We start from the raw sequence: 27326 nt of genomic DNA, 5'->3' as shown, positions 1-27326 counted from the left end.
GTGTACTTCCCTCGGACATCATCTGCATCGGAAACGGGACTATTGTCTGTGGTATCGGGTGAAAAACAAAAGAAAACACGAAACTCGCATTTCAGAATTCGCGTTTATTATCAGTCCAAGAATGCACAACGGCGTAAAACAACAATAACATACAATGTGGTCTAATGTCTTATATACAGAAAAATGCAAAGATACCACAAGTGTACATACAGTGCGGCTGCAATGTGTGTGACAGATCAGTTTAGGAGGCTGACGGTGAGGGGAAAGAAACTGTTCCCGTGTCGGCTGGTCCTAGTCTGCAGGCTCCTAGTCTGTAGAGCCAGGGCGATCATCAAAGACCACCTCCATCCTAACCATTCAACATACCGCCCTCTGGAAAAAGGTTCAGATTCATCAGGTGCAAAACCAACAGACTACAGAATAGCTTCTACCCATGGGCAGTCAGAACTCTGAATGTGTGTGTGTGTGTGTGTGTGCAGATTTCTTCCGTGCAGTCATCTCACTGCTGCTATTGACTATGGCCCTGTGCAATATCCTGGTAATGTGCAACTACCAATGAGCAAATTACCCAATAGTTTCACTTATTTTTACTGACCAAAGCCCTTCCACCCTATTTATTATATTTATGATGCCCTTGCATATACCCCCCATGTCTCTTGTACCCATATATTGTTTTTATATTGTTTTTTTTTCATCTTGTTTTCTTACATCTTTGTGGTCTTGCCAGCTAATTTCATTGTCCAGGTAACTGTACAATGACAATAAAAGTCTTGAAGTTCTAGATGGTCTTCCAGAGGGCATCAGGTCAAAAAGTCTGTGTCCAGGGTGTGAGGGACCTCTGAAGATCTTCCCTGGACATTTACTGGTTCTTGAGAGGGACAGGTTCTAGATGGAGGACAGGGGGACAACCAATGATCTTTTCTGCTGTCCGTACAGTCCGTTGCAGTCTGTTCCTGTCCTGCTTAGTTGCTGCACTGTTACTCAGTTCTACTTTAATTTACTTTACTTTACGTTCGATTTCTATAGAATTTTGAGTTTACAAAACTAAGAGGCCTGATAAGGCCTAACTTGTCAGAAAAGATCATGCTCTGAGATTGTTAAGTGCTAGACGAAGAAAAAATTAGAATGTATATAATGTTACGAACCGGTCTAGGGGCTCCGGCCCGTAACAAAAGAAAGGACACAAACGTAACCCTACTATGACGAAACGGATAATTTTAACAAGTATTTTATTAACTACTAAATATATAAATAAAGAAGAAATACATACAAAACGAATTACAACGAATAACAGCAAACAAAACAGGAAAACAGAGAAAAACAAACAAACACCGAAGCAGGCCGACACAACAAGTTGCGTCGCCTCCTAGGGGAAGCGCAGGGGAAACCGGAAGTGATGTCAAAGGGAAAGGGTAGGAAGGCGGGTGGGTGGATGGCACGGCAAGCGCAGCCCCGAAAAAGGAGACTGAGGCTCCTTTTATTCTGTCTGTCCCACAGCAGGTACAGGTGGGCTCAATTTACAATCACCAGGCACCTGCAAACAGCACAAAACACAGAACAGAAACACACCCCAATATACCAGGACGTAACAATAAATATATATATATTTTTTTGTATTGTTTTGTGCAATGTGTACGCGTGTAAGTGTTAGTACCACCAGCGACCATAAGTGTACTGTTGTCTCAGGAAGCACATCCTCCGTACGGTCTTTTTGAGGATGTAAGAAGTGTTGAAATGGGGAAATGGTGGTACCCGGGAACTCAGGGGGTGCAGTCTTTTGGTGTCATCTTCAGGAGTTTAGGTGCAGCCATTGGTGTAGAGGGAGAAGATCAGTGGGGACAGGAGTGAAAGTAAAAAAGAGACAGTAAAGGTGACACATTGAGCTGGAGGACAGAAGATTCGGAACAATGGTGTTAAAAGCCAAACTATAGTTCACAAAAAGGATCCTGGTGTAAGTTCCTGGGTGCTCAAGGATGCAGGATATAATGCAGCGCCATATTAACCGCGACCGGTTAGCCTGGTAAGCAAACTGCTGGTGTCCTCTAATGTCCTTCAGATGGGCTAAAACCAGCAATTCAAAGGATTTAAGGCATGAAGGCAACTGGTCTGTAGTCCTTCAGTCCCGTGATGGAGGGTTTCTTGGGGACCAGGGTAATGGTGGCACGTTTAGAGCAGGGAGGAACGTCACACAACTCCAGGGATCTATTAAACATGCGGGTGAAGATGGGAGCCAGCTGATCGGCACAGGTTTTGAGGCCCTGGGTAAATGTTACAGTTTTATGAAACAAAGCATAAAAGTTTTGTTTTATTAAACCATTAGGAATGCATGGATTTATTATGGAATAATGGTTGAGGTTGCATGGGAAATTCATGTGCTAAAGATAGAGATCCTAAATAATACTAATAAAACTAATAAAACGCAGAGGGCGCAATTTCCATATCTGCACTAAAAGGTGTCCTTGGGACTTATGTAAGTAGTGATAAAAACATAATCTGTCGGGATGTGTGAGCATGTGCCATATTGACGTTCTCAGACTTAAATTATCCATAATGAGAAAGTATCGTGTGTGAGAGTGTAAATCATCAGGCTCCTCCCATTTCATAAAAACATCAAGAAAGATCTTTTTCAGGGAGACAAATATAATGACATAGTTCTTCTCGATACAGAAAGCTACCGTGCATTTCTTTCATGTTTTATATATTTATGTCAAGGTGGACACCTCGACCTTACACTAGCGACCAAGTACGTAGCGCTGTGCTTAGTGCCAGTTCTAAAACACAGTCTGAGGATGTTTACTGTTTCTCAAATAGATTGCTGCATCCGGTTTTATTATTGCAATTTGCATATACAAAATGTTATGAAGAGTGATCAGATGAATTGCAAAGTCCCTCTTTGCCAGGAAAATGAACTTAATCCCAAAAAACATTCCCACTGAATTTCAGCCCTGCCAGAAATGGACCTGCTGAGATCATTTTAGTGATCCTCTCATTAACACAAGTGAGAGTGTCGTGCTGATTGAGTTAGAATACCAGACTGGATGCTTTAAAAGGAGGATGATGCTTGAGGATGATCATTGTTCTTCCTCTGTTAACCATGGTTACCTGCAAGGAAACATGTGCAGTCATCATGGCGTTGCATGAAAACGGCTTCACAGGCAAGGATATTGCTGCTACTCAGATCGTACATAAATCAACCATTTATCGGATCATCAAAAATTTCAAGGAGGGCGGCCAAGAAAGTCCAGCAAGCGCCAGGACCGTCTCCTAAAGATGATTCAGCTGCAGGATCGGGGTGGCACCAGTGCAGAGCTTGCTCAGGAATGGCAGCAGGCAGGTGGGAGTGCATCTGCACAGACAGTGAGGCCAAAACTTTTGCAGGATGGCCTGGTGTCAAGAAGGGCAGCAATGAAGCCACTTCTCTCCTAGAAAAACATCAAGGACAGACTTATATTCTGCAAAAGGTGCAGGGACTGGACTGCTGAGGACTGGGGTAAAGTCATTTTTTCTGATGCACATCTGCACATCTCCACTGCTCCACTACTCATTTACATTTTACATTCAGCAGACCTCTGTAGACACTCTTACCCAGAACGAGTTACATAAATGCTTACATAAAAAATTATTTAATAAACATTTACATATATTGTATTTAGAAGACACCCTTATCAATTAGTACTTAACAGTCCACCAGGAAACACTCAGGGTTAAATGTCTTATTCAGGGACACAACGGTAGTAAGTGGGGTTTGAACCAGTTACTTTGTGGTTGTCTGGTTCAGAGGCGAGTGTGTAACCCACTAGGCCACTAGTAGTAGGCGTGGTAACCTAGTGAATAACACACTCGCCTGGGAACCAGAAGACCCAGGTTCAAACCCCTCTTACTACCATTGTGTCCATGGGCAGGACATTTAAAGTTGCTGTCTCTTTAACTACCCCTTGTAAGTTGCTCTTGATAAGAACGTCTGCTAAATCAAATAAAAATCAAATTAAAATTTTATTTGTCACATACACAGTCATACACGGTATGATATGCAGTGAAATGCTCAAAATGCTGTTAATGTAAATCAAAATTTTTAATGAAAATGTACTACCACCCTCATACGCAGTCTAAGGATTTCCAAAAAGAAGGTTACTCTTGTCTCTGACCAATTTATGAAATATCAGCTGTGGGTCGCATGTCTGGGGCTCACGCAGAACCCAGTTTATCATGACCCGCGCCGTTCCAGTGGCGGCCACCAGGTGGCGACATCAGCCTGCGGCGGTCACACACCGACAAATGAACCGCAAGGTATGATTTCCTAAAAGCTCTGCAATAGGAGGAAACTAATGACTCCTACAAAATATTAATCTGAGTTTTTCCTCCTTACACATACAATTTTATCTGCTCCTAAAAACACGCTTCATGTTTCAAGTTCCACATTTGACTGATGTGCAATTTTGGCTCCATCTTGCCAAAACCTGTTGGCATTCAGCTTCAATTTGCTGACAAGTCCCTATGATATGTCGGGGTATTTTTAAAGACAAGAAACATATTTTTATTTCACATATCCTGCAATGTCTGGCCCCTCATTTCATACGTCATAAAGGAAGCACACTGTTTCTATGGAAACGGCCTGACTTGTTGATGCGGCCACCGGCACAACTTCCTTCACTTTGAACATGCATCCCTGCCACTGTGGTGTAATCGATTCGAACGCTCAGCTCCTAGAATGCAGGCTTCTGTTTACACTGCATGCACCACGAGGCAGATGTGCCACACGGTGCACCCAGAAACGCAGACGACACATGCTTCTCACTATCCTGGGTGAAAAACATTCATTCCACTTATTCAACGGGACCACGGAAACAACTGGAGACAGATTTCTCTTATTAATCTGCGGCGTTTAGCGACTGAACGAGCTCACCATTGCAGGGTCATCAACCACGAGTCTAGCAAAGGCAGGAGGAGCCTTTTATCTATCTATCTATCTATCTATCTATCTATCTATCTATCTATCTATCTATCTATCTATCTATCTATCTATCTATCTATCTATCTACCATTTTATTTATTGAAATTTGAAAAATGAACTGTGTGTATATAGACCAATCACAAGCATTCGTATAACTCTGCCCGCAGACCATCCATCTTGGTGCTCGTCAGGACTGGTTTAAAACCATCAGCACACACTCAGTGCATCCCGGCGCAGAAACATAAGGAACCATGACTTCACGTTGCGGCCGAGCGAGGGAAGGGAAGTCATTATGATATTCTGGGTTTTAACAAGGTCGGCCTGGGGATGCAGGCTTCAGCAGGAGAACACCAAAGTGTGCCCCCTTTCCTTCTCTTTACCACGGTTCTCCGCTGCCTTCGGTATTTATTTGAACTGCATGGTGACAGACATGGGAATGTGATTAAAGTTCGTATTGTGAATGAACTGAAAGCTGCCTTGTGACAAGTGTACATTTCATCTCTGCTCCTCCGCTCCTCAGTGTCTGTCTTTGGTTTTTTGGTGACCTCTCAACTGATGACCTTTAGATTAGACTTCACTCCAATATGCCTCTCATCCAGTGATGATGTTTTAAATTAAAAACACGTTTCTGCCTTTCCCCCTTCTTAATTTCAAAATTTCATACTCTGACTTCGCCGTCATATTGTGAGTTGATCAGGATAGCTCATTCTAATGTATTAATGTATTAATTATTGACAATATACATGAATGCTTGTTTAGTTTGCTTATAAATAGTTATATATATATATACACACACACACACATACATACATACATACATACATACATATATACCTCTGAGGTGCTAGTGAGTAAAGTGCCGTCCCCACACACTGCTCCCTGGGCGCCTGTCATGGCTACCCACTGCTCACCAAAGGTGATGGTTAAAAGCAGAGGACACATTTTGTTGTGTCACCGTGTGCTGTGCTGCAGTTTCACAATGACTTCACTTTCACTTCACTACAGCACTGTGAAAACTAATTAAGTGTTTTTCATCTTTCCCACAGTAACTCAGCAGTTAGTTTGGGAAAGGATGATCTCAGGGTGTAAAAACACAAATAATAATCATTCAAAAGTGAAAGTGGTAATAATGTAGATATTTTGAGATGGTGGTAGAAGAACTGGGTGTCAGTCTCTCCCAACTCTTTAAACTAATGAATGATCTCCTGCAAGAAAAAGTCTACAGGTGGAGAATAATATTGTATCGCTGCTCAGAAAACAATAGGAGTCTCTGAAACTACAGCTTAGTTAAAAAGTGGTTTGACTAAGACCTTTGCACGGTATATTGCCCCTGCTCTGACAGATCAGCGTACCGCTAGGGCAAAGCAATGGCCCTCAACTTAACTGTACACACGTGTACATTGACATTATGTACAATTTCTTACCTTTATTCGCGGTTTGATAGAATAAATGACGTGGCCGAAACACGGCCGTAATGATGCGCATTAACCAAGATTATGCCATTTTGATAGGTTTGCTGGTCCGTTAAAGCACCACATTTGTGCCCCTTCGGCATGAACAGAAACGGCCACCCACACAAACGCAGACCAATATAGACCCATCCTGCAAACCAGAGCGTGCACCCTTTGTCTCGGAGGAAACCGAATGTTCCCTCATGGCTGCTCCGGAGGTTCCCCATATAGACACGCATATCTGAGCTCCAGTCCTGGGCCCGGCGTAAACCATGAAGGATTGTACGTCCATTCCTGAGGCGCTTTCCTGCTTCTCTTTCGCTCAAACACACTATGCAAACACTCTGCGGTGTTGTCTCTGCGCCACATGGGAACAGTTAAGTTCGATGTAAAATGAAAATAGGACTCCGGCATGTCCATTTCATCAGCGCTGAGGTTTATTTTCTGTATTAATGTGGGCCGCATCCTTGCTGACACGCGAACCATGAGAATGATGGAGCGAGCGCGCATAGGCCTTGGCCGTGGAGTTATGGTTTAAAATGGCACGTGTGCGCTTGAGCTGCGGCTGTGTGTGCGCGACTATTTGTATTTGTGCATGTGCACGCGTGCCCCCGAGGGTGGGGTTTCAGGAGGGACCCGGCCTGTGGTCGGAGGGTGCCCGACAGCCCCGGGCCCCCTGCCACAGTGATCAGAATGAGAAGCACATGGCCGTCCTTGCCCTGCTTCGCTACAGCCGTCGTCAGAGAGGGAGATTACATTTACATTTACAGCACTTATCAGACGTCCTTATCCAGAGCGACTTACAATCAGTAGTTACAGGGGACAGTCTCCCTGGAGCATCTTAGGGTTAAGTGTCTTGACACAATGGTAGTAAGTGGGATTCGAACCCGGGTCTTCTGGTTCATAGGCGAGTGTGTTACCCACTAGGCTACTACCACCCTAGATGCAAATGACAAAAAAAAAATTTGAAACTTTTTTAAAATACCTCTTAATTGGCCCACATGGCCCTGTACATTTTACAATTATTTACATTCTGTATATTGTGTTTGATTTGAGCTTGGCCTGTTGCGTGCATGTGTCCTGTATTGCATTCAATCTACGGTGCCCATTTTCAGCAACTTTAGACTTGAGCTTGCTCATGTGCTTGGATCTGCTCTTTCCGTCGCTGTCTTCTGATCCCCAATCTCGCTTCGTGTCTCGTGCCTGCATCTCAGCTTTCAGTTGAACCTCTCGGCCCGGATGTCTTATCTTAAGTTTAGGGTCTGTGTTGCTGATTTCAGCATCTGCCGAGCCTGAAAGCTCCACGGTGAAGCAATATCTGTCAATCAATGTCAGAGCTTTAAAAACCAACTGTAAACACTGGCCAATGGAACCCTGCTGGAACCTCCTGGTTTGATAGGCCAAAACAAATGAGTTCCCCTTTCATCAGAATGCAAATAAATTGTATTTTATTACAAAAACAATTTATTGTTATTTTTATGTATTCAATATTGGAAATGAAAAAAGATGGCTATAGAAAATTCAAATAAAAAGTTTCTTGGCCTCCATGCTGGTTGGTAGTAGCCTAGTGTGTACCGCAGCCATCTGTGAGCCAGAGTTGAAGTTGAAGTTGAGCTTTATTGTCACTTCAGCTACATACATGTTAGACAGCACATAGTGAAATGAAATAAAGTTTCTCCTGAACCTGGTGCTACATGTTACATTTGAACAATTAGACAAAGTGACCGACATAAAGTGCACGTGTGTGACACCGACAAACTGGGTTACATAAAGTGCAAACAGGGGACACAGAGAGTGCAAGAGTCACATTTAACAAAAAATACATAGACAATGAGACAGACAGCGCTAAACAGGTGGAATGAATAATAAATGTAGTGTAATAAATGTAATAAAAGAAAATTTGTGCAAATATTGCTGTGCAAAATGGAAGGGTGTATTAATAAATAATATTATAGAGGACCACAAAGTCACAGATTCAAACCCCTCTTACTACCACTTAACCCTGAGTGTCTCCAGGGGGACTGTACCTGTAATTACTTGTTATTAGTTGCTCTGGATATGGGTGTCTGATAGATGGCATATAGGTAAAATGTAATCTTTATTCAAAGAAGAGCACAACTTACCTGTTGTGACCCAGAAGATGCATGATGTGTGCAAGAAGATGCACTTTGTCTGCATTGCAATTAATTTCTTCATCATACATACACGGGGCAATGGTTGGCCTTGCGGGTAAGGAAGCGGTTCCTTTAATCAGAACCAGCAAGGTGCCACTGAGGGGCTACCGAGCTAAGCACCATCCCCAAACACTGCACCCCGGGCACCTGTCATGGCTGCCCACTGCTCACCAAGCAGAGGACACATTTTGTTGTGTCACCGTCCGCCGTGCTGCAGTGTTTCACAATGACAATCACTTCACTTTCATTTTCCTAGCCAACTGCTTCCTTCCTCATTAAGCTGTAATTAGGGAGAGATTTTTATTTTAATTCATTTGGTCACACACATACACATACCTGCTCTCCTGACGCCATTTACTGCTTCAAATGGCCCTTTGTGTTTTGCTCTTGTCTATCTGTGTCATTTCTGACCAAACCAACAGCAGAAATTGCCAGTTTGAGAGAAACAGACCAAACAGTAGCCGTACCGTCCCCTCTGCTCGTACCAAACCACATCCAAAATAACCATTACCCAGAAGTCCGTGCAACAGGAATCCTTTCCCAATAGTTCTAAACACAAGACACAAAGCTAGTTAATGCCCTGTAATTTTTCCACATTTGGTTATATATACATCAGTGGTGTGTGTATGACGGTGTTGGGTGTATTGGGAGATTTTGTCTGGAAGCAAATATGTGCAGTTATGTGTTTTTTATTTCACTGTATGATTGTGTGTGTGTGTGTGTGTGTGTGTGTGTGAATGTATACATGTGTCTGAAATTGCACACACACACACACACACACACACACACACACACAGCAAGTATCACACAAGTATGTGTGATGAGTGTGGTGATGGTGGTGGTTAGGGAGGGGGGTTGTACACCGGGAGACAGACGCCAGGCTGGGTTTGGAACCGATCTGCTGAGGACTGTGGTCATGCTGGAGTGTGGAGGGTTTCTAACAGAGGGAGAGGAGAGGGGGCCGAGAAAGAAAGAAAGAAAGAGAGAGAGAAGAAGGGAACTGCAGGAAAGAGACGACGGAAGTAAGGAATGTGTATGAACGCCTGTGTGCATGTGTCCATGTCCGTGTGTGTGTACGCGTGCCCGTGCTGGAAAGCTGCCGGGAGGGAGGGCTCTCATTAAGCAGTGTGAGGTTGGAGCCCCAGTGGCTCACTCACATTCAACCACAGCGGCCTTTGATGAGGGCAGGATCCTCGAGCTCAATCAGTCCCACATGAGTCCAACTGAGAGACAGAGAGAGAGAGAGAGAGAGAGAGAGACGACAGAGGAACGTGAAGGTGAAACTGGAGAGGAACTGAGCAAAACAGGATAATACGACTGCACGTATAGGTTCGTATTTCTAAAATACGTTGAATGGACATACTTTACACACATGGAACCAAGAGTCTGCAGAGGCATATTCTTTTTGTCACTCATTTCCAAATTGATGGCCTCGTGTCATATATTCTTCAATTATCTACTGACTTCATTTGAATATAAACTTCTCTTGACATCAGAACTTTCAGGAAACGTGAAACGGGTACCATATACAACGACAACAATGCTGGACAAGCTTTGTACCCACTATTAAATATATATAAATATACATAAATATATATTTCTTAATTTTCCAGAGCTGTATTCTAACAACATACGGTGCAGTACATGCGTATGCAGTACATGGGCATATGTTACTCCGAGCGCAAGAGATTGTGTGCTTTCGGGTGTGTACTGTACGTGTTTGTGTGTGAGTGGTGTGTGGCAGGGAGTCATGGTGCTGGGTGAATGTGGCAGCCATTAGTGGTCCTCCTAAAGCAGCGCTGCTCTCTCACTCTCAGCACAAGTGTGTGTGTGAATGTGTGTGTGTGTGTGTGTGTATGTGTGTGCTTGCCTGCAAATCCTTCATTACCCCATTAGTTTAAAAGAGGCAATGATCGCTCCACCCATTCTCTTTCTTTATTTCCAAAAAGGCTTCTGTTCTGCAGGAAGCAATTAATTACCTGACTCGTTAAGGGCATAATTAGTCAGCGTTTAACTAAATGAAAACATCGCTGCGGTGTCCTCCGACGGACTCGGCCCGCTGAGTTGTGCATTGGCTCCTGACCGCTCGCCAGCATTAGCTCACTCGCGCCGGCGTGGAGGATGACATTATAGTGGAACTTTTTTTTTCTGAATGAATTCCGCTCGCCTCAGTTTAAAACGAAATACCCTTCGCTATCTTCAGGAAACGGATTGTTGAATCCGCGGGCCGGCGCGATGCAAGCGAGTCGGTGCGAAGGCCTTGACCAAAATTATATTAATGTTTATTTGACCTGATGATGATGAGTTCTGAAGGCTCTCGCATTATCATGGCCTTGCATGCATTCATACTCTGCAAAGTACCTCTTGGCAAAAAACATTTCATTGAGGTTACTTTATTGGTTCCCTTAATTGGTGCCAGTTTCCATTTTAGCTTCCAAAAATAATTGCAGAGTATTTACTTTTTGTGTGAGTGTGTGAGTATGTGTGTGTGTGTGCACATTTCTTGCTCCTTTTCTCTCTTATTACTTCTTTTATTATCCCCAGTTTTCCCGGGCATTGTCTGTCTGTATATTAATTCCCTCCCAATCAGGATGGAAACGTTTCTCGATGGCATGAAAGTGATCGAACACAATCACTTCCTATCTCCGATCTGCAAGGACCCTGCGATGGACCTGAACCATATAGCCCACAGCATGGCAGACGTTTCCACAGCTCCTACTGATTCACAGTGTCTATGTGACTCCAGCTCATAACATGAATGACGGACTACTTGCCATTTTGTTGGTGCGTGTGTGTGTGTGTTGTCATGCCCCCCTACATCCATCCATGTCAGTGGGAGTCTCTGCTGTAGATACTTTAGGACCACGCCCCCTGTACATTTTAATTACATTTACTGTTAATTACATTTACTGTAGTACATTTACATATCAGTTTATTTATATATTAAGACAAACATGAAGCTGGGATCGGATGTGTCAGTAGAAATACGGTGTGTATTCGTGTTTCTTTAAGGTATGCAGAGAACAGTACATCGACGTCTAAATTTAGGATGAAGCTGTTCAAAAACAAGCCGTCCTGCTGTGCCCGCAAGAGCTCGAAAACCATTCAGACAAAACAAGGAGGAGCCCGCTGTAGATAAATACACGTGCAGAATCTCTTTAACAAAATCAACAATCTGAGGCGACAACATTGCGAAAGTGCGCTGCCCTCCCCGTGGCCAGGGGTGCCGTATAAACACACTACACGATTTATATCTCACCGAATTACCGATTGTGAAAAATGAAAGTTTTGGCCTCATGCAAGTGAACTGATGTCTTAGTCAAACCCTGAGCGAGACACTTAACCACGAGTTGCTTCAGGGCCACTTTTCCTGGATTCTGGATGAGAGCATCTGATGAATGCCATAGATGTCTTTCATTAATATCTGAACCCCAGTTTTTTTTTTTTTAACAGGAGCAGTGCTAAAGACTGATCCCCTAAATGCGTGTTTTTCCAGCGCTGTGTTGCATTTATATCATAGTGGTGATTTTGTACAAGTGAGGACAATTGTTCTGGCTTATATACAAAAGACAAAGATCTCATACATAACGAGAAAATAGCTTTTGGTTGCCGGGGTTACATTTCGGAGTAGGGTGAGGTTTAGGATTTTTTTTTACATTAAACCAGTAAAACATTTATAATACATGTGTTACGTATTTATTACAAACGTCTCTGTGTGTGTATGCATGCACGCAGTATAGAGGAGCGCTAACACGTCTTAAGATGATGTCAGGTAGTGTGTGTGTGTGTGTGTGTGTGTGTGTGTGTGTGTGTGTGTGTGTGTGTGTGTGTGTGAGTTTGCACGAGCATAGGCTTGAAAAGGAATCGGAGAGTGCACTTGTGAAAAGTGTGTGTGCTTAAAAGAAGGACTGCGCCGCTGTGTGTGAGTGTGTGTGTGTGTGTGTGCATGCATTTGCAGGCCAGCTCTCCATTGTGCACCAGTGACCGCAGTTCCTTCGCTCCCCCCCCACCATCCACAACAAAGGCCAATTAAACGGCGCTGCCTTGCAAGCCGGGAAGCCGACCGCCGGCCGCACTTCCACAAACAGGCAGATCTGTTTAAAACCGAAGGGGAGAAGCAATAAAAGCGAGTCTACCAAGTGGAGCCCCTCGCTGATTCGAACCAGGAGCTCAAGGGGTTCACTCCGAGGGCCGTTCACCCAGCCACTCACTCGTTCATGCACACACACGTACACACGCGCACGACCTGTCACGCAATCGCTCACTGAATTACCGTCGCTGTTAGTCGTGTGAATGACGGTTCCCTGTAAAAATCCACCAGACGGTTGTGGTGCACGACATGATGCTCTGCCACTTTGTGATAAGAGGAGGAAAGTGAAACAGGTGTCGTGAGGTACAACAAGGCATGGGTGCTACGTTTATTCATTAGCAAACGCCAAATTGAGTGCAAGCTAAACACATTTCAGCCATTCGAATTTAAATTTTTCCTGTTGTATCTTTTTGGTGTCACCAAGCCGTGTCATCATCTTACTGGCCGTTGTGTACGGACGAGAGGAAGCTAAATAAAACCGAGCCGCTGGGCCTAGCCGAGCTGTGCCGGCAGTTAACGTTTCTCAGGGTCTCCAGCAGGGGGCAGTAGTGCAGATGGGCGTTGGGGCGGTGGGGACATTGCGTGGGCCGCTCGTGGTGGCTCTGGTCAGGCTGACTGGAGCCCTTGGGCGCTGGCAAAGGGTGAGGGCGTCCGGGAGGGGCCCCCTCAAAAGCCATCAGTGAGGGGCCACACCCACACGGCCATTACGCCGGGGCCCACTCTCGGCGCGGCGCTCCCGAACCGGCCTGCCGTTTTTAGAACGGTGCACACAGACCGCACGCTGTGGCTTTCGCTGAGGGGGAAGGGAAGGGTTCTCTTCTTTATTTTCGGGCCCAGCGGCGTGGCGCTCCTTTACTGTGTGTGGCTTCGCATTTCAGACGGCCCTACGGCGCAACGTTTCTCACAACGACCAAAATAAAACACGCCGAACCTTTACAATACTTCTTCTTCTATGGGACGCGCTTAAAAACTCGCCAAAAAATGAAAACGAATAGATGGAACCAAAAAAATATTTTTTTAGTTTTTTTTTTTTTCGGTAAATCGGGTTACCCTACATTTGTACCTTGTGCCATTTCCTTCCTGTTCCACACAGGGTGGGGGAAAGGTGCTGGGTGGTCCGCCGGGCAGAGCTCACATATGGTGCGGCTTGGCCTTTTCTGTTTTTGTTTTGGGGTTTGGAGTAATAAAGTTCTCTTTAGGTGTAACATGCTTATTTTACCTAGATGTGATACACTTCTATTTTTGCCGTAGTTCCACTCTCTCTCTCTCTCTCTCTCTGTCCATCAGTCCAACTCCCCCCCTCTCTTTTTCCCCTATATTTCCTTTTATTACACGGTAGGTTCTTTGTTTCTCTTCCTGCTCGGCAGCAACACTGCGGTGCCCGTATCCGTGCGGTGGCCGCTCTCTGACGGGGGCTCCGGGGTGGTGAAAAGTTCTTATTAGGAGCATCGGTTCTCCCTCGGGTTAAAGGGACTCCCGGCCGGCATTGTTATCGCGGCAGCGGCGGCCATCGCTGGGAGGAGACACCTCGGGCCCGTTCGTCCGGCCTGACCTGTTCCAGGATGTCGAGCCTCCCACGGTGGCACAGCGTGAGCCGCGCTTAAATAAACTTTGCAGTCTCCCACTCCCAAACCACATCACCGTGGCCTCGACTTCAAATGGGAAGCTTTGAACAATCTCCCCTTTTTGAAAATGAGAAATGGGAAGGGGAAGGAGGGCGGCTTAGTTCACTGAGTGAGAGACCACAGACCTGGCCGGGCCGCAGTGGCGCGCTACGCTCCGCGACGGCTACACCAGAAGAATAATATCTCCTCTCTGCAACTCCCTTTCGCTGGGCCCGGAGAAAACGAGTTCAGTACCAGAGGTCGGCGTTTGGTGTGTGGAATTCGTTTAACCCCGGTCCAAACCAAAATCGCGAGCATTTACGCGAACGAGACGCGACCACTTCGACAATGATTGTTCTAAATACTCTCAAAAGGAGCAACTGCATTGGCAGCCATACATGGTACTGGGCATGCATGAAACAGTCACGGCACTCGATAAGGAATATCTGATTTTGAAAATATTACTTAATCATCACTCAGCTGACAAACTTTACTTTACTTTACTTTACTTTACTTTACTTTACTTTACTTTACTTTACTTTGCAGATGCTTTTATCCAAAGAGACTTACAGGAGGAAGACGCCATCAATTCTCATTCGATTTCTATAGATTTTGAGTTTACAAAAACTAAGAGCCCTGATAAGGCCTAACTTGTCAGCAGAGAGCATGCTCGGAGATTGTTAAGTGCTAGACGAAGAAAAAATTATTATATATATATATATTTTCCGTTGACATATATAAAATATATGTATATATATATGGTTTTTTTTGTATAATTTCGTGCAGTATGTATGCATGTGTAAGTGTTAGATTTGAAATACTTTTTGAATAAGCGGGTTTTCAACTGCTTCTTAAAAGTGGTGGTAGTCTCGGCTGGTCGAATGGAGGAGGGCAAGTTGTTCCACCAGCCAGGGACAACAACGGAGAAAATTCCAAGAGGGAATTTTCAGTCTCATTTCATTTGCAGATCTTTACTCTAGCAGACCTGGAAGCGTCATGAGAAGATCATTAACACGAGTTTATATAATGGGTTTATATAATCTCCTTTTTGGCACTGCAAACTCATCCCATGTTGAAAATAAATAAATCAGCAATCATTTGCTTTCAATCCACTTTGTGAATCACAGGTCAGAGCCTAAAATATGAAACATTTTGCTTTCCAGTTTTGTTTTTGTATACTACATTACGTGAACACCGGTGAAAGCACCGAAACATGTCTGTGCAATAAATAAAGAAGGACATTTAAAATTACATTTAAATGATTGAAGCCTGTTCCTACCTTTGTACCATTTCATAGTTTTGAGTCAGTACTGTGGCAGGAATATTTCTGAACGAACCTCACGTTAGGGTTGCCAGTGCTGTTGGTAATTGTGTTTACGGCACAAGCACAAAAAGATAAAAACTAAAGACATTCAGAAAATGCAGGAGGACGCTCACACAGATCCCCGGCGTCTGGCTTTAATCGCAGCAGAACAGCTGGCCCGCCCCGGCCAGATAAAATAACCAGAAAAAAGAGGAACCCAAATTGGTGCAATTCCCCTCACCTCCATTCCGTACGGCTTCATCAGAGGACCGCAGTGAACCTCTAACCAAACCTCAGAGTGGGGGTGCAGGGGCGGCGGGCGCCCGGATGGAAGCCGGGCTTCTCCCCCACACAGGAGCCCGGATCCTCAGTTACCCAGCAGCCCAATAAAGTCCCGGCACACCAGATCAAATGGCCGCCAACTGGCCCAGTGGATTGAAGTGATAATAGTGCAGATGAAAGACAAGGAACCTTCCATGTATTTCTCTAACATATGTGCACACACACACACACACACACACTTATGCATCATCATCATCATCATCCTCATCATCCGCCGACCCCCACAAACACACACTCACAGACACAATACCCGCACCATACCACCCCCCTCACACATGCACGTATGCACACACACACGCAAATCTTCAGACCACTCGACCACAAGAAGCCCTCCCCCCCCGTCCCGAACCCCCCAAAGGCTTTTTTTTTTTTTTTTCTTGTGGTGTTCCCTGCCTCTTAGCATGCATACACGTTCCCCCCTTCTCTTCCTACAGTCGCCCGAGTTCGCTCACGGCGAGCCGTGGAGGGTTTCATCAGCTTTAATGATGTCTTACTCAACGCCGGGCGCAGACTGCGGTGGCCGGGTTATGGTGATTGCCCCCAGCGGTGCTAATTGCTCTCCTGAGGAGCCGTGGAGATTATAGGGCACTCCCCGTCCGTGTATACACAGCTTCTGTACATCACATGGGATTAGGTTTAAAGGTATACAGAATTAAAGCATCAGGACTCCCCAGAAGCAGACAAGATGTGTGTGCGTGTGTGTGTGTGTATGTGTGTGTGTGCGGACGTTGACTACATTCACTGAAACTGTCAATGTTAAGAAACACACTTCTCCTCCGGTTAGGAATATGGTTACACCACACATCCTATTAATAACTATATTTAAACAAAAAGAGGTTTGAGTGACTAGGGACAGGATGTGGGTGGTATGTGGGTGTGGTGTTAACCTTAATAAACTTTTCAACATTGGACATCCACGTCCTCTTTTAAAGTGCCTGTGCATTAATACTCAATTTGAGCTTTTCATAATCAATCACATGATGCACCATGCTTCTCTCGCTCCACTCGGTCTCCCTGTGCGGTTCGCGCAGAGCCACCAAGGTCCACCGTCCGAGCGGCCGCGTCCGGGCTGACCGTTGCAAGATGCTCCACTCCAAACACAGAGCGGACGCTGTTCAGCAGCCCGTGGCGTTTAATTAAAGACCGAGTCATTTTCAAGGTCAGACGTGATCCCATTGCCAAATGTCTGCCCATAAAACACACACACACACACACACACACACACAGCCAAGGTACTGTAGCCCATTTGTGGGAACTAGATGTCAGACCTGTTTATGTGTGTTTATGAAATATGCATAACAACCTATACCTATAAACATTTCCTATACGCATCATTACGTTTAACCTTAGCAACAAAAAGGTTTCCGTTTTTGTATGCTCCCTATATATTTATGTAACAAATCACCAACTGTCACATAGATATGTCACACAGACATGAGAGTGGCAAGAAAGTTCCTTTATAGGGGGATGCAGGGTGGTTTTGTGTATGCGGAGGTTGTGTGTTCTCCCCGCGTTGGTCCGCTGAGCTCTCCGGTTTCCTCCTGCCACCCAAAGGCACTAGGTGGACTGATGACTCTCAATTGGCCATAAGTGAGTTTTATTGTAATGTATCTGCCAATGCACAGTAAAGTAAGTACATGAGCTTTGACTGATGTGTAATTTATACTATCCACACCATTCAGGAAAACATTCCTGTGCTGTGTTTGTGCTGTGAAAGAATAACCTCAGTTTGCTGGAATACCATCTACGGTCGAGTACTTAACAAAACGTGCTCTGCCGAAGAATAAAAGACATGAAATACACATAAAATTTGAACTGAATGAATAAAAGACACAAAGCGAGTTAGAACAACAGGCATAAAACAACGTGTCAACATCTTATAAAGGCGAGTTTTTAGAAGAAGATGCCTGTTTAATGGGCAAAGGCAGAAAACTCTGCAGAATTTTAAAGGTATTGCCGCATCTGTCAGTGACGCCCGCACCGATTGAACACTAGGCTTTGGATTTAGGCTTTTAGGATTGAACACTAATTATCAATGGAGCGGTGGGAGACGAAAACGAGAGCCGGGCTCCTGGACCTAATGTTCTGTCAGGAGCTCCAGGGAATACTTCTTCCTGTGGTTGGGATTTTCACCCGACTCCACCAGGAGTAAAGCGCCGTAGGTGGTCAGGCCTGCAGCACTGGCCGGACGGCATCGTGCTCCCCTCTCCTCTTTCGTACCCCCATATCCCATGCCTCTTTTTTCGATTTCTCCATCCCCCTCTCCTCCTGCTTCCCTTCCATTTTCCGTTGACATGCTTCTGTGTCTCTGACCACACCGACTGGAAAAATAACACACAGTCATGCTGCGACCCTGACCCTGATTCCTTCCCACCACATTTCCATCACCGGCGAGGCTCGCGCACGTCTAATCGTTTCGCTTTTTCCCCCCGCCATGGCAGTATTATTAACATTGTTAATTTTCTGGGAGCAGCACGAATTTAAGGGAAAGGCATTACTGGGAGGGATTCCATTGATTCTCATTATGCCATTCTTGGCTGCAGAAATAACCTGATGATACCGAGGAGCCGGGGAAACCAATGCAGAAAGCAGATACCCTCAAAAAAACCACTAACAAATTCAGAGCCTCTGCCAAAAGGTTTAATAAAAATAAATACGCTGCGGGCTGGAAAAATATTAAATCTTTATATATTCCGGCTAATTGATGAAAGGCTTATTAAATAGCGCGCTGAAGCGATGACGTCTGTCTGAAGACCTCAGGCTGAACATCATGAAGATACATGCTCTGAATCCAACATTGTAGAATTTACATTTACAGCATTTATCAGGCGCCCTTATCCAGAGCGACTTGCAATCAGTAGTTACAGGGACAGTCCCCCCCCCCCCCTGGAGACACTCAGGGTTAAGTGTCTTGCTCAGGGACACAATGGTAGTAAATGACTCTTCTGGTTCATAGGTGAGTGTGTTACTCACTAGGCTACTACCACTCTACCACAGAATGTGTTGTGAATGTTCTACCTTTTGTTGTTGGACAGTGAAGAAGAATTTAATTCTTTAATTCTTAGTCTTTACGTGGGGGCCTAGCAGGTGTGAAAACGGATCCGTAATCGGGAAGTTGCCGGTTAAATGCAGAGGACACATTTCGTCATGTCACCATGTGCTGTGCTGTTTCACAATGACAATCTCTTCACAAACAAAATACTTACAAATTCCGAAGAAGCATGAAGCCAAATATTATTGTTGATCTGCTTCTGGGAATATGTCAGTAAAGACTCGGCATGGTAGCCTTGTGGGTAACACCCCCGCCTATGAACCAGAAGACCAGAAAGCCAGAGGTTCAAACCCCACTTACTGCCATTGCAGACAATGTGACAATTGGACAAACACAAAATGGAAAAACATGGGATGGATGATTTTCCTGGGTTGACTCCTCAACTTAATATTTACATTTACAGCATTTATCAAACGCCCTTATCCAGAGCGACTTACAATCAGTTGTTACAGGGACAGTGTCCCTGGAGCAATTTTAGGGTTAAGTGTCTTGCTCAGGGACACAATGGTAGTTAGTGGGATTCGAACCCGGGTCTTCTGGTTCATAGGCGAGTGTGTTACCCACTAGGCTACTACCATAGGGTCCCGAACCGCCAAGGTGCCACTGGGGTCCCCTTGATCAAAGCACCGTCCCCACGTGCTGCTCCCCGGGCGCCTGTCACGGCTGCCCACTGCTCACCAAGGGTGACGGTTAAAAGCAGAGGACACACACAGTGAGTACAGAATTAGTATTTAGTGTCAATTGTACTGCTGTATTGGGGACTCACACACACCATTCGCTCACACACTCGCACCTCGCAACTCCACCTAGGCGGGAGCCGGAACTCGAACTCACAACCCGAGGTGTTGGGTGGTAGCAGCCTAATGGGTACCACACTCGCCTGTGAACCAGAAGACCCAGTTTCAAATCCCACTTACTACCATTGTGTCCATGAGCAAGACACTTAACCCTAAGTGGCTCCAGGGGGGACTGTCCCTGTAACTACTGATTGTAAGTCGCTCTGGATAAGGGCGTCTGATATATGCCGCTAAACACCGCGCCACCATGTGACCCTAATTGATTTGCACAATTTCTACAAATGAAAGAGCACTGATTTGGTGAAACACGACTCTCCACCCCGACGGCCGACCGCCCTCACCGCACACACGCTCTCTACCTTAACAACCAATAATCTGCACTTTTTATTGGGTATCACCCTGCCCAACTAATGCAGCGACTCCAAAGTCAACGCTTTAAAAATAGAACAGGGAAAGCATTAAGCGTTTTCCTCGGCATTTTGAAGGAGCCGTTAAGTGCTTAACACAATCTGTAATTATAGATTATTCCCCTTTCCTTCTGAAGAGATCCGCAAGTAGCCAAATTCTACTGAAATGCCGGGGAGGGGGAACACGCCCTAATAAAACGAGAAGCTCAGATCTCGGCCGCCTGTCGCCTTCACCTCACCTTTCAATTTGCGCCGCGTCCCGTGTTGCCGCCGCTCGGCAGCGAGAAGGAAAGCGACCTTTTCCTGCCAGAAGGCCGCCATGTGCAAACCGACTGAAGAAAAAACGGTGCCGTCGGGTCCAGATTTGAAGACATTTACATTTAAGGCATTTGGAAGACGCCCTTATCCAGAGCGACTTACAACGTGCTTCCATGTTACCATCGATAAAGTGATCAATTCTGGTTCACCAGGACCCCCAACTATGAATACAATCTTTTTATTCACTCTGTTCTAGTTTCTATACAGAAGTCAGACAAGAAGAAGGTTACAAGTTCATCTAATTATTCTCTGAAGAGGAAGGTCTTGAGCTGCCGTAAGAAAATACTCAGTAACTCAGATGTTCTGACCTCGAGGGGAAGTTCATTCCACCACCGAGGGGCCAAGATGGAGAAGAGTCTAGATGAGCGTCTTCCTTTTACCTTCAGAGATGGAGGGACCAGGCGAGCTGTACTGGAGGCTCGGAGTATACGAGGTGCAGTGCGAGGTGTAATAAGGGCTGTGAGGTAGGATGGTGCTACTCCATGTTTGGCTTTGTAGGCCAGCATCAGTATTGTGGTAGTAGGGTGATAGTAGCCTAGTGGGGTAACACACTCGCCTATGAACCAGAAGACCCAGGTTCAAACCCCACTCACTACCATTGTGTCCCTGAGCAAGACACTTAACCCTAAGTGTCTCCAGGGGGGGACTGTCCCTGTAACTACTGATTGTAAGTCGCTCTGGATAAGGGCGTCTGATAAATGCTGTAAATGTATTGTGAATCTGATGCATGCAGCTACTGGGAGCCAGTGGAGGGAACGTAGCAGTGGGATGGTGTGGGAAGAGATTTCACTGTGCAACTCTTTAACAGTACAAGCAACTCTTTTGGCTTTATGTTATATTTTTAGGACATGATAAAAAATGTGTGTGTGTGTGTGTGTGTGGACACGTTTTAGGCACACATGGCTCCAAAACTGTAAAATAAACCTGCAGACTACAGTGACAACGCCGCCGTCCCCGTGCATCTTCATCAGGACATGACAGGAATGTTCCTTCCTCCGCTTGGGACGGAGAAACGTTAAAAGCAAGGTTAGCTGGAGAGCAGACGGCTAAATATAGTTTGTGTGTTCATGTGAGGGCCAAACGACAAGCCTGCTATGACCATGCCTTGTAATTGGGGGAAAAAATAAAGAATGAAATTACATGTTTATTTTTGAAAACAATTTTAATCTTCTCTAGCCTCATTTTGAAAAAAAAAAAAAAAGAGAGAGAAAGAGACGCCTACAAAGACACACAAAACCAAGATGGGCTGCCGGAAGAGTCGTGAGGCCGGCTGTTTACGTAGCCAGTCTCTCACTGGTTTAACAGTGGACGAGCATTAAAATACACAGGACAGGCAGGACGCACCAATAATCGTCAGATTAGGACTTTTTCTTCATGTTATAAATGCCTCGGGTGGCTGGAAATGTCGACTGCACGTAGAGGGGAATTTCGTCGTGACTTCCAATGGAATTCTGTGTTCATTAACCCAGGTCTGTCCCTTTGTAAGATTCCCTGATTCTCAGGAAAACCTTTTCAATTATCAATTATCTTAGTGCAGCTGTTTATAGGAGCAATAAAACTGGCCAGATTCACACTAGTACAGAATCCGCGCTGGCAGATGTAGGTTCGACTGCGTCATCATTGCAAACTTTGTCAATGAATATTTTTTATTCTTTTTTTCATTCCTATCCGGCAGCAGGGGCCCGAAGAGACTGGTGTGAGTTTGTGGGGCCGGAAAAGCAGAGATACTCGGAACGTGGGAGTTGAGCAGCCGTGGACAGACAGGCTTACAGCAACGTGATGCTAATCGATGATGAGTTCGCATTGTTTGGACGGTTCGTGGTGCTTTTATCCTGGTTGTTGACCTTTGGGTGGATTACTTCCGGGTCGATGGGTGCGAGGGCGCGCCCCCTGTGGTGCCTGGGTTGGAGCTGCAGCCTCAACAATTTCTTTTCCATGGAAAAACGCAAGAAAAGGTCTAAACGACCCTAAACTAGTGTGTATTAGCATCTGATTTTATAATTCACGGAATAGTAATTCTGATTCTGGTGTGTTCAGGTGTGTGTAAAGCGTTACTGCATTTCACCACATTTTTATATTAACTTCATATTTGGACGTAATACGTAAATAAAATGTAAAATGTCGGACAGTTAATGCGCATGAAAACCGCCACGATTAATATATATTTTTGTACTTTTTTATCAATTCTTATCGATCAAGATAAAACACACCCGAAGGTGGAATTTCCTCCTGTACTCGCGTCACCGAAGAACGTGTGCATATTTCATTCTGCCTGTTAATTAGATAAACGGTTTATTACGGACGCGATCAGATCGGAAAATCAAAGATAAAATCAATATTAACAGAGGGAGCCAAGAGCCTGTCCCATTGAAACAAGAAAAAGTGTTTTTCCATTTCAGACATCATTTCTGAGACATATTTAAACCCAGAAAAAAGTATTGATAATAAATAAAGGCGACAGACGTCTTATGCGAAACTGCTGTTTGCTTCCATCCAAATGAACTTTGTTTTAATGTCCGCGGTGGGAATTTATTTGATTGGTCATGATGATCGTTTTATTTCCCGGTGCCCGTCCCGTCCCGTCCCGTCCCCGGCCCCACGCCTACAGACGCAGCGATCGGGCTTTTGGAAAATATTGAAAACAGAGGGAGGTTTTTAAAAACCAAACAATAAAATGTGGAACAGCGACCACAGCCCCATTCCCTGATTTATTCCTTTTCCCATTCCTTCCTTCCTTCCTTCCTTCGTCCTTTACGACAATCCAGAATAAAGTTCTGAAACGTAGAAACGTTTACGTATGTTTTTTTTTAATAACTCGGACTAATTAAAAAAAAGAATGAAACCTGGGTGTGTTGGTGGTTATCTTCTTTATTTCCATCATCTCTACCGGAGACTGATGTTGTTAGATGAAAAAATAAATAAATAAAACTAAATTAAAAAAAGTAATTATGCACAAGTTTGTTGTAAAACGGGCCTATGTTTAATGTCTAACGAATTCAATAATTGAACTTTTGGCTTAAAGGAAAGCAGGACGCGTCCTAGTTACTGCCGAGTAGTAACGACGAGGGGATTTATTACTGTAGATAAATTTATAAGAAAAATCTCCTCCTCCTCCTCCTCCTCCTCCTCATCGCTCCTCGGCGGCTCCTTCAAAGGGCCGGGCTGCGTAATGAGGGGGCGTGGCCTCGGGCTCCGCGTAGAAGACGCCGCGCTCGTGCCGCCGTTTCTCCACACCGTTCCCGGGAGCGCAGCGCCGGGACTCTTGGGATCTTCTCAGGGATGGCCGCATCGATTCTGGAGGTAAGGCGAAGGAACGCGCGAACTTTACGGAATAGGGGTAAAAAGTAGACGACTTTCCGCGCAACTTTATTTTACGCACTCATGTATAATACATTAAATGTAGTTTTTTTACGAATATTTATGAATATTACGTGAGCATAAAACACCCCCCTTCCCCCCGCGTGCGTAATTTACTCCAAATTAAATCCAAATGAACGCAGATTTACGCGCGTATCGGCCCGGGAACGGGGAACCGCAGGGGCTTTAGTGGGAAGGAGAGCTGGATCGGCGCTTAAGCCCCACAGTCTCCAGATTAATTCCCTCATCAAACCCCGCTTACCACGGGGTGGGGGAGAGGAGAGCTCTCCCGTCCCCTGCGAGACCGGACACCGCGGCTGTCACCGTCCCGTAGTTTCCATTCGCGGAATAGGACGACCGAACGGAAGCGGCGCGACCCTCCTTCTTCAGGTCAGCTGGCTCGACGACCGACGAAACAATGACGTAAAAAAAAAAGAAGAAAGAAGTGCGGGCCCGGCAGCTTCTGGCCTCGCGTAAAACAATGTTCCATTGTGTGGGAAGGCTGGAGATGCCATGGAGACCCCTGGAGACAAACACGCCGCAGGACGCGCGTCCATTGAACCGTTTTAGCGCCGTAGGTGGCGGGAGGAGAAGCATCATCACTGGAAATAGTCCCATAAAAGCGACACAGCCGCTCACTCACTTACTTACTTTGCTTAATGCTGCCAAATAGGATCCCTCAGCTTGATGCCCGTGTGGTTGTGGGAATTTAAAAATGCTCTTCAGCCAGTTTGACTTGAATTTCTAACCTTTATGAATTTTTTTTGGTTCGGTGTTATTGTTCTACTTACCGCTTACCATAAATTCTGTGGTGTTGCGCCCCCCTCCCCCCCAGGAGGAAGCACGCTATGGCTCCAGTCCTTTGGCTATGCTGACGGCCACCTGCAACAAATTCGGAAGCACCAGCCCCGTCAGAGACTCTGCGACACCCGGCAAGGCGGGCGGCGCCATCGCGGCAGGGAAGAATCCTTACAGCATGACCACGGACCTCCAAGCGGCCAAGAACGGCCGGAGCAGCGACGTTCTGCCGGACTCTTACACCGGCTCCTTCAGTGCCGGGGGAGGCCTTCTGACTCCCACCGGCAGCCCCCCGCCGCCGGCAGGGGGGTACGGTACCGAGTACAACCCCTTCTCCCACTCGTTCCAGACATCCCCTGGATCCCAGGACCCTTCCCTGCTGGTGTCGAAGGCCCACCCCACCGCCGACTGCCTGACCAGCGTCTACACCTCCCTGGACATGACGCACCCTTACGGCTCATGGTACAAGGCGGGCATCCACCCCGGCATCACCGCAGCTCCAGCCAACGCCACGGCCTCCTGGTGGGACGTCCACCCCAACTCCAACTGGCTGAGCGCGGCGCAGCCGCAGCCCGACGGCCTCCAGGCCTCCCTGCAGCCGGGGCCGCCTCAGACGTCGCTAAGCCCACAGCTGCCAAGTTACAGCCCCGACTTCACGTCCCTCAACCCGGCGCCGTACCCCTCCGTGGGCCTGGGCTCCTCCTCGCACCTCCTCCAGTCCTCCCAGCACATGCTGCCGCAGGACATGTACAAGCCCAAGCCCGTGGCCAGCGCCGGGATCATGGAGAGCCCCATGGGACTGAAGCCCGCCCGCGCCTCCGGAGGCTACGGCGGAGGGAGCGCCACCGGCAGGTCCACCTGCGACTGCCCCAACTGCCAGGAGCTGGAGAGGTTGGGGGCGTCGGCCGCCTCCCTGCGCAAGAAGCCCGTGCACAGCTGCCACATCCCGGGCTGCGGCAAGGTCTACGGCAAGGCCTCGCACCTGAAGGCCCACCTCCGCTGGCACACCGGCGAGCGGCCCTTCGTCTGCAACTGGCTCTTCTGCGGCAAGCGCTTCACCCGCAGCGACGAGCTGGAGCGGCACGTCCGCACGCACACGCGCGAGAAGAAGTTCACCTGCCTGCTGTGCAACAAGCGCTTCACGCGCAGCGACCACCTCAGCAAGCACCAGAAGACCCACGCCGAGGCCGGCCTGCAGGGCAAGGGCGCCGCCGGGGAAGGAGAGTCAGACCCCAGGGGGGAGGAGGTCGCCGACCCCAACAACCCCTCCGCGGCTGGGCCCGGGAGCGCCGCGCCGGACCCTGCGGCCAGCGGAGAGGAGAAGGGCAACGTGGCCAATGGGGTGGAGACCACCAGCGGACTGCTGGAGATATGAAGGGACTCGGCGCGGCACCCCGGGACGGGACGGGTGCCGCTTTACTGGTGCTAAAGTGCTCGGTTCTCAGAAAAACAAAGACTCCGGATTCTTTTGGGGTTTTTTTATTAAGAAAAAGATTTTTTTTTTTTTTTTTACATCGGGTTCCATAGGCCTAAAGACCGAGAACACAAATAAAAGGTCCACATGTAAACCACTGGGGAGGTGTACTATGCAGCAGGACGACCACCAAAAGAGATTGTTCTGAAAAAAAAAAAAAAAGTTTCCTTTATCATTATTTCTATTTTTTTATACAAAGGCAAAACACACTTAATGTGTTTGAATATGAGTAGCATTTTTATTCCTTTCTTATTATATACAATATGAAGGCATAAACTAATAATGTTTTTTTTTTTTTTTTAATGGATCCAGAGAAACACACATTTCTATTGGTGTTCGGTGACTGTCTCTTGGTGAAAACTGTATTATTATTTTTTTATTTCTGTCTTAATTTTTCTTGTAATTTAATTCCTCTTCAGCTTTCTATCTAATTTATGTCTTAAATTATGAAAGTGAGCATTTCCTGGCCACCAACACGATGGACGGGCTATAGAGTTTGAAGCAGACCACTAAGGAATAAATTAACTCTTTTAGACTTATTTGACTATTTATTGATTTACTGACTTTTTTTTTTTTAATGCCAGTCGTTGAGAAGGCTACAGTGGTGCTGTCTTATTTAAGATTTTTTTTTTCTCTTTTTGAATTTTAGTACTGCATTAAAATCATTTCTTGCCCCGTAACCTGTTTACATTCTTGTGTGGTTAAATCTAAAGCGAATTTTCCTTTTCAGGGCTGAAATATCTTCCTTCCCATTGACTTCACCACCACCCGTTGTAATAATAATAAGGAAAAGACAGTAGTTGTTAAATTACCTTTGAAGTTAAAGTACATGATTACGCCCATAAATACAAATATCATTACAGAATCATGACAGATTTAGTTTCTGACTGTCCTGAGTACCATGGAAAACGTTGCCACATCTCGGGACGCTGTGTTGTGCGCTGTAATGAGATGATGGCTGCGTGCCCTGTTATGTTGCTGGAGTGGGATGAGTAAAATAAACATGTTGGTCGGGGCGTTTTCCAGGGCCCTCCTTCACCAAGCACTGCTGCTTCATCTATCCATCTATCTCTCTCTCTCTCTTTATATATATATATATATATATGTATATGTATATATATATGTATATATATAGATAGATAGATAGATAGACAGACAGACATGTATATAGACATCATTTTTTTAAGTTTCCATTTTCCTCCCACTCT

The 27326-nt window shown here is 45.9% G+C and overlaps 1 protein-coding gene across 1 annotated transcript; it reads left to right on the top strand.

Annotated features, from left to right (window-relative positions):
- Positions 1-23728: 23728 nt before the first annotated feature.
- Positions 23729-26798, top strand: sp7 (Sp7 transcription factor). The gene is made up of 2 exons (XM_028998792.1): positions 23729-23789; positions 24682-26798. The coding sequence occupies exons 1-2, from the start codon at positions 23769-23771 to the stop codon at positions 26017-26019; spliced, it is 1359 nt and encodes a 452-aa protein (XP_028854625.1). The 5' UTR covers positions 23729-23768; the 3' UTR covers positions 26020-26798.
- Positions 26799-27326: the final 528 nt, after the last annotated feature.

This window comes from Denticeps clupeoides, chromosome 12, assembly GCF_900700375.1.
Source record: "Denticeps clupeoides chromosome 12, fDenClu1.1, whole genome shotgun sequence".
Taxonomy (NCBI): domain Eukaryota; kingdom Metazoa; phylum Chordata; class Actinopteri; order Clupeiformes; family Denticipitidae; genus Denticeps; species Denticeps clupeoides.
This window is presented reverse-complemented; position numbering and strand designations above follow the sequence as displayed.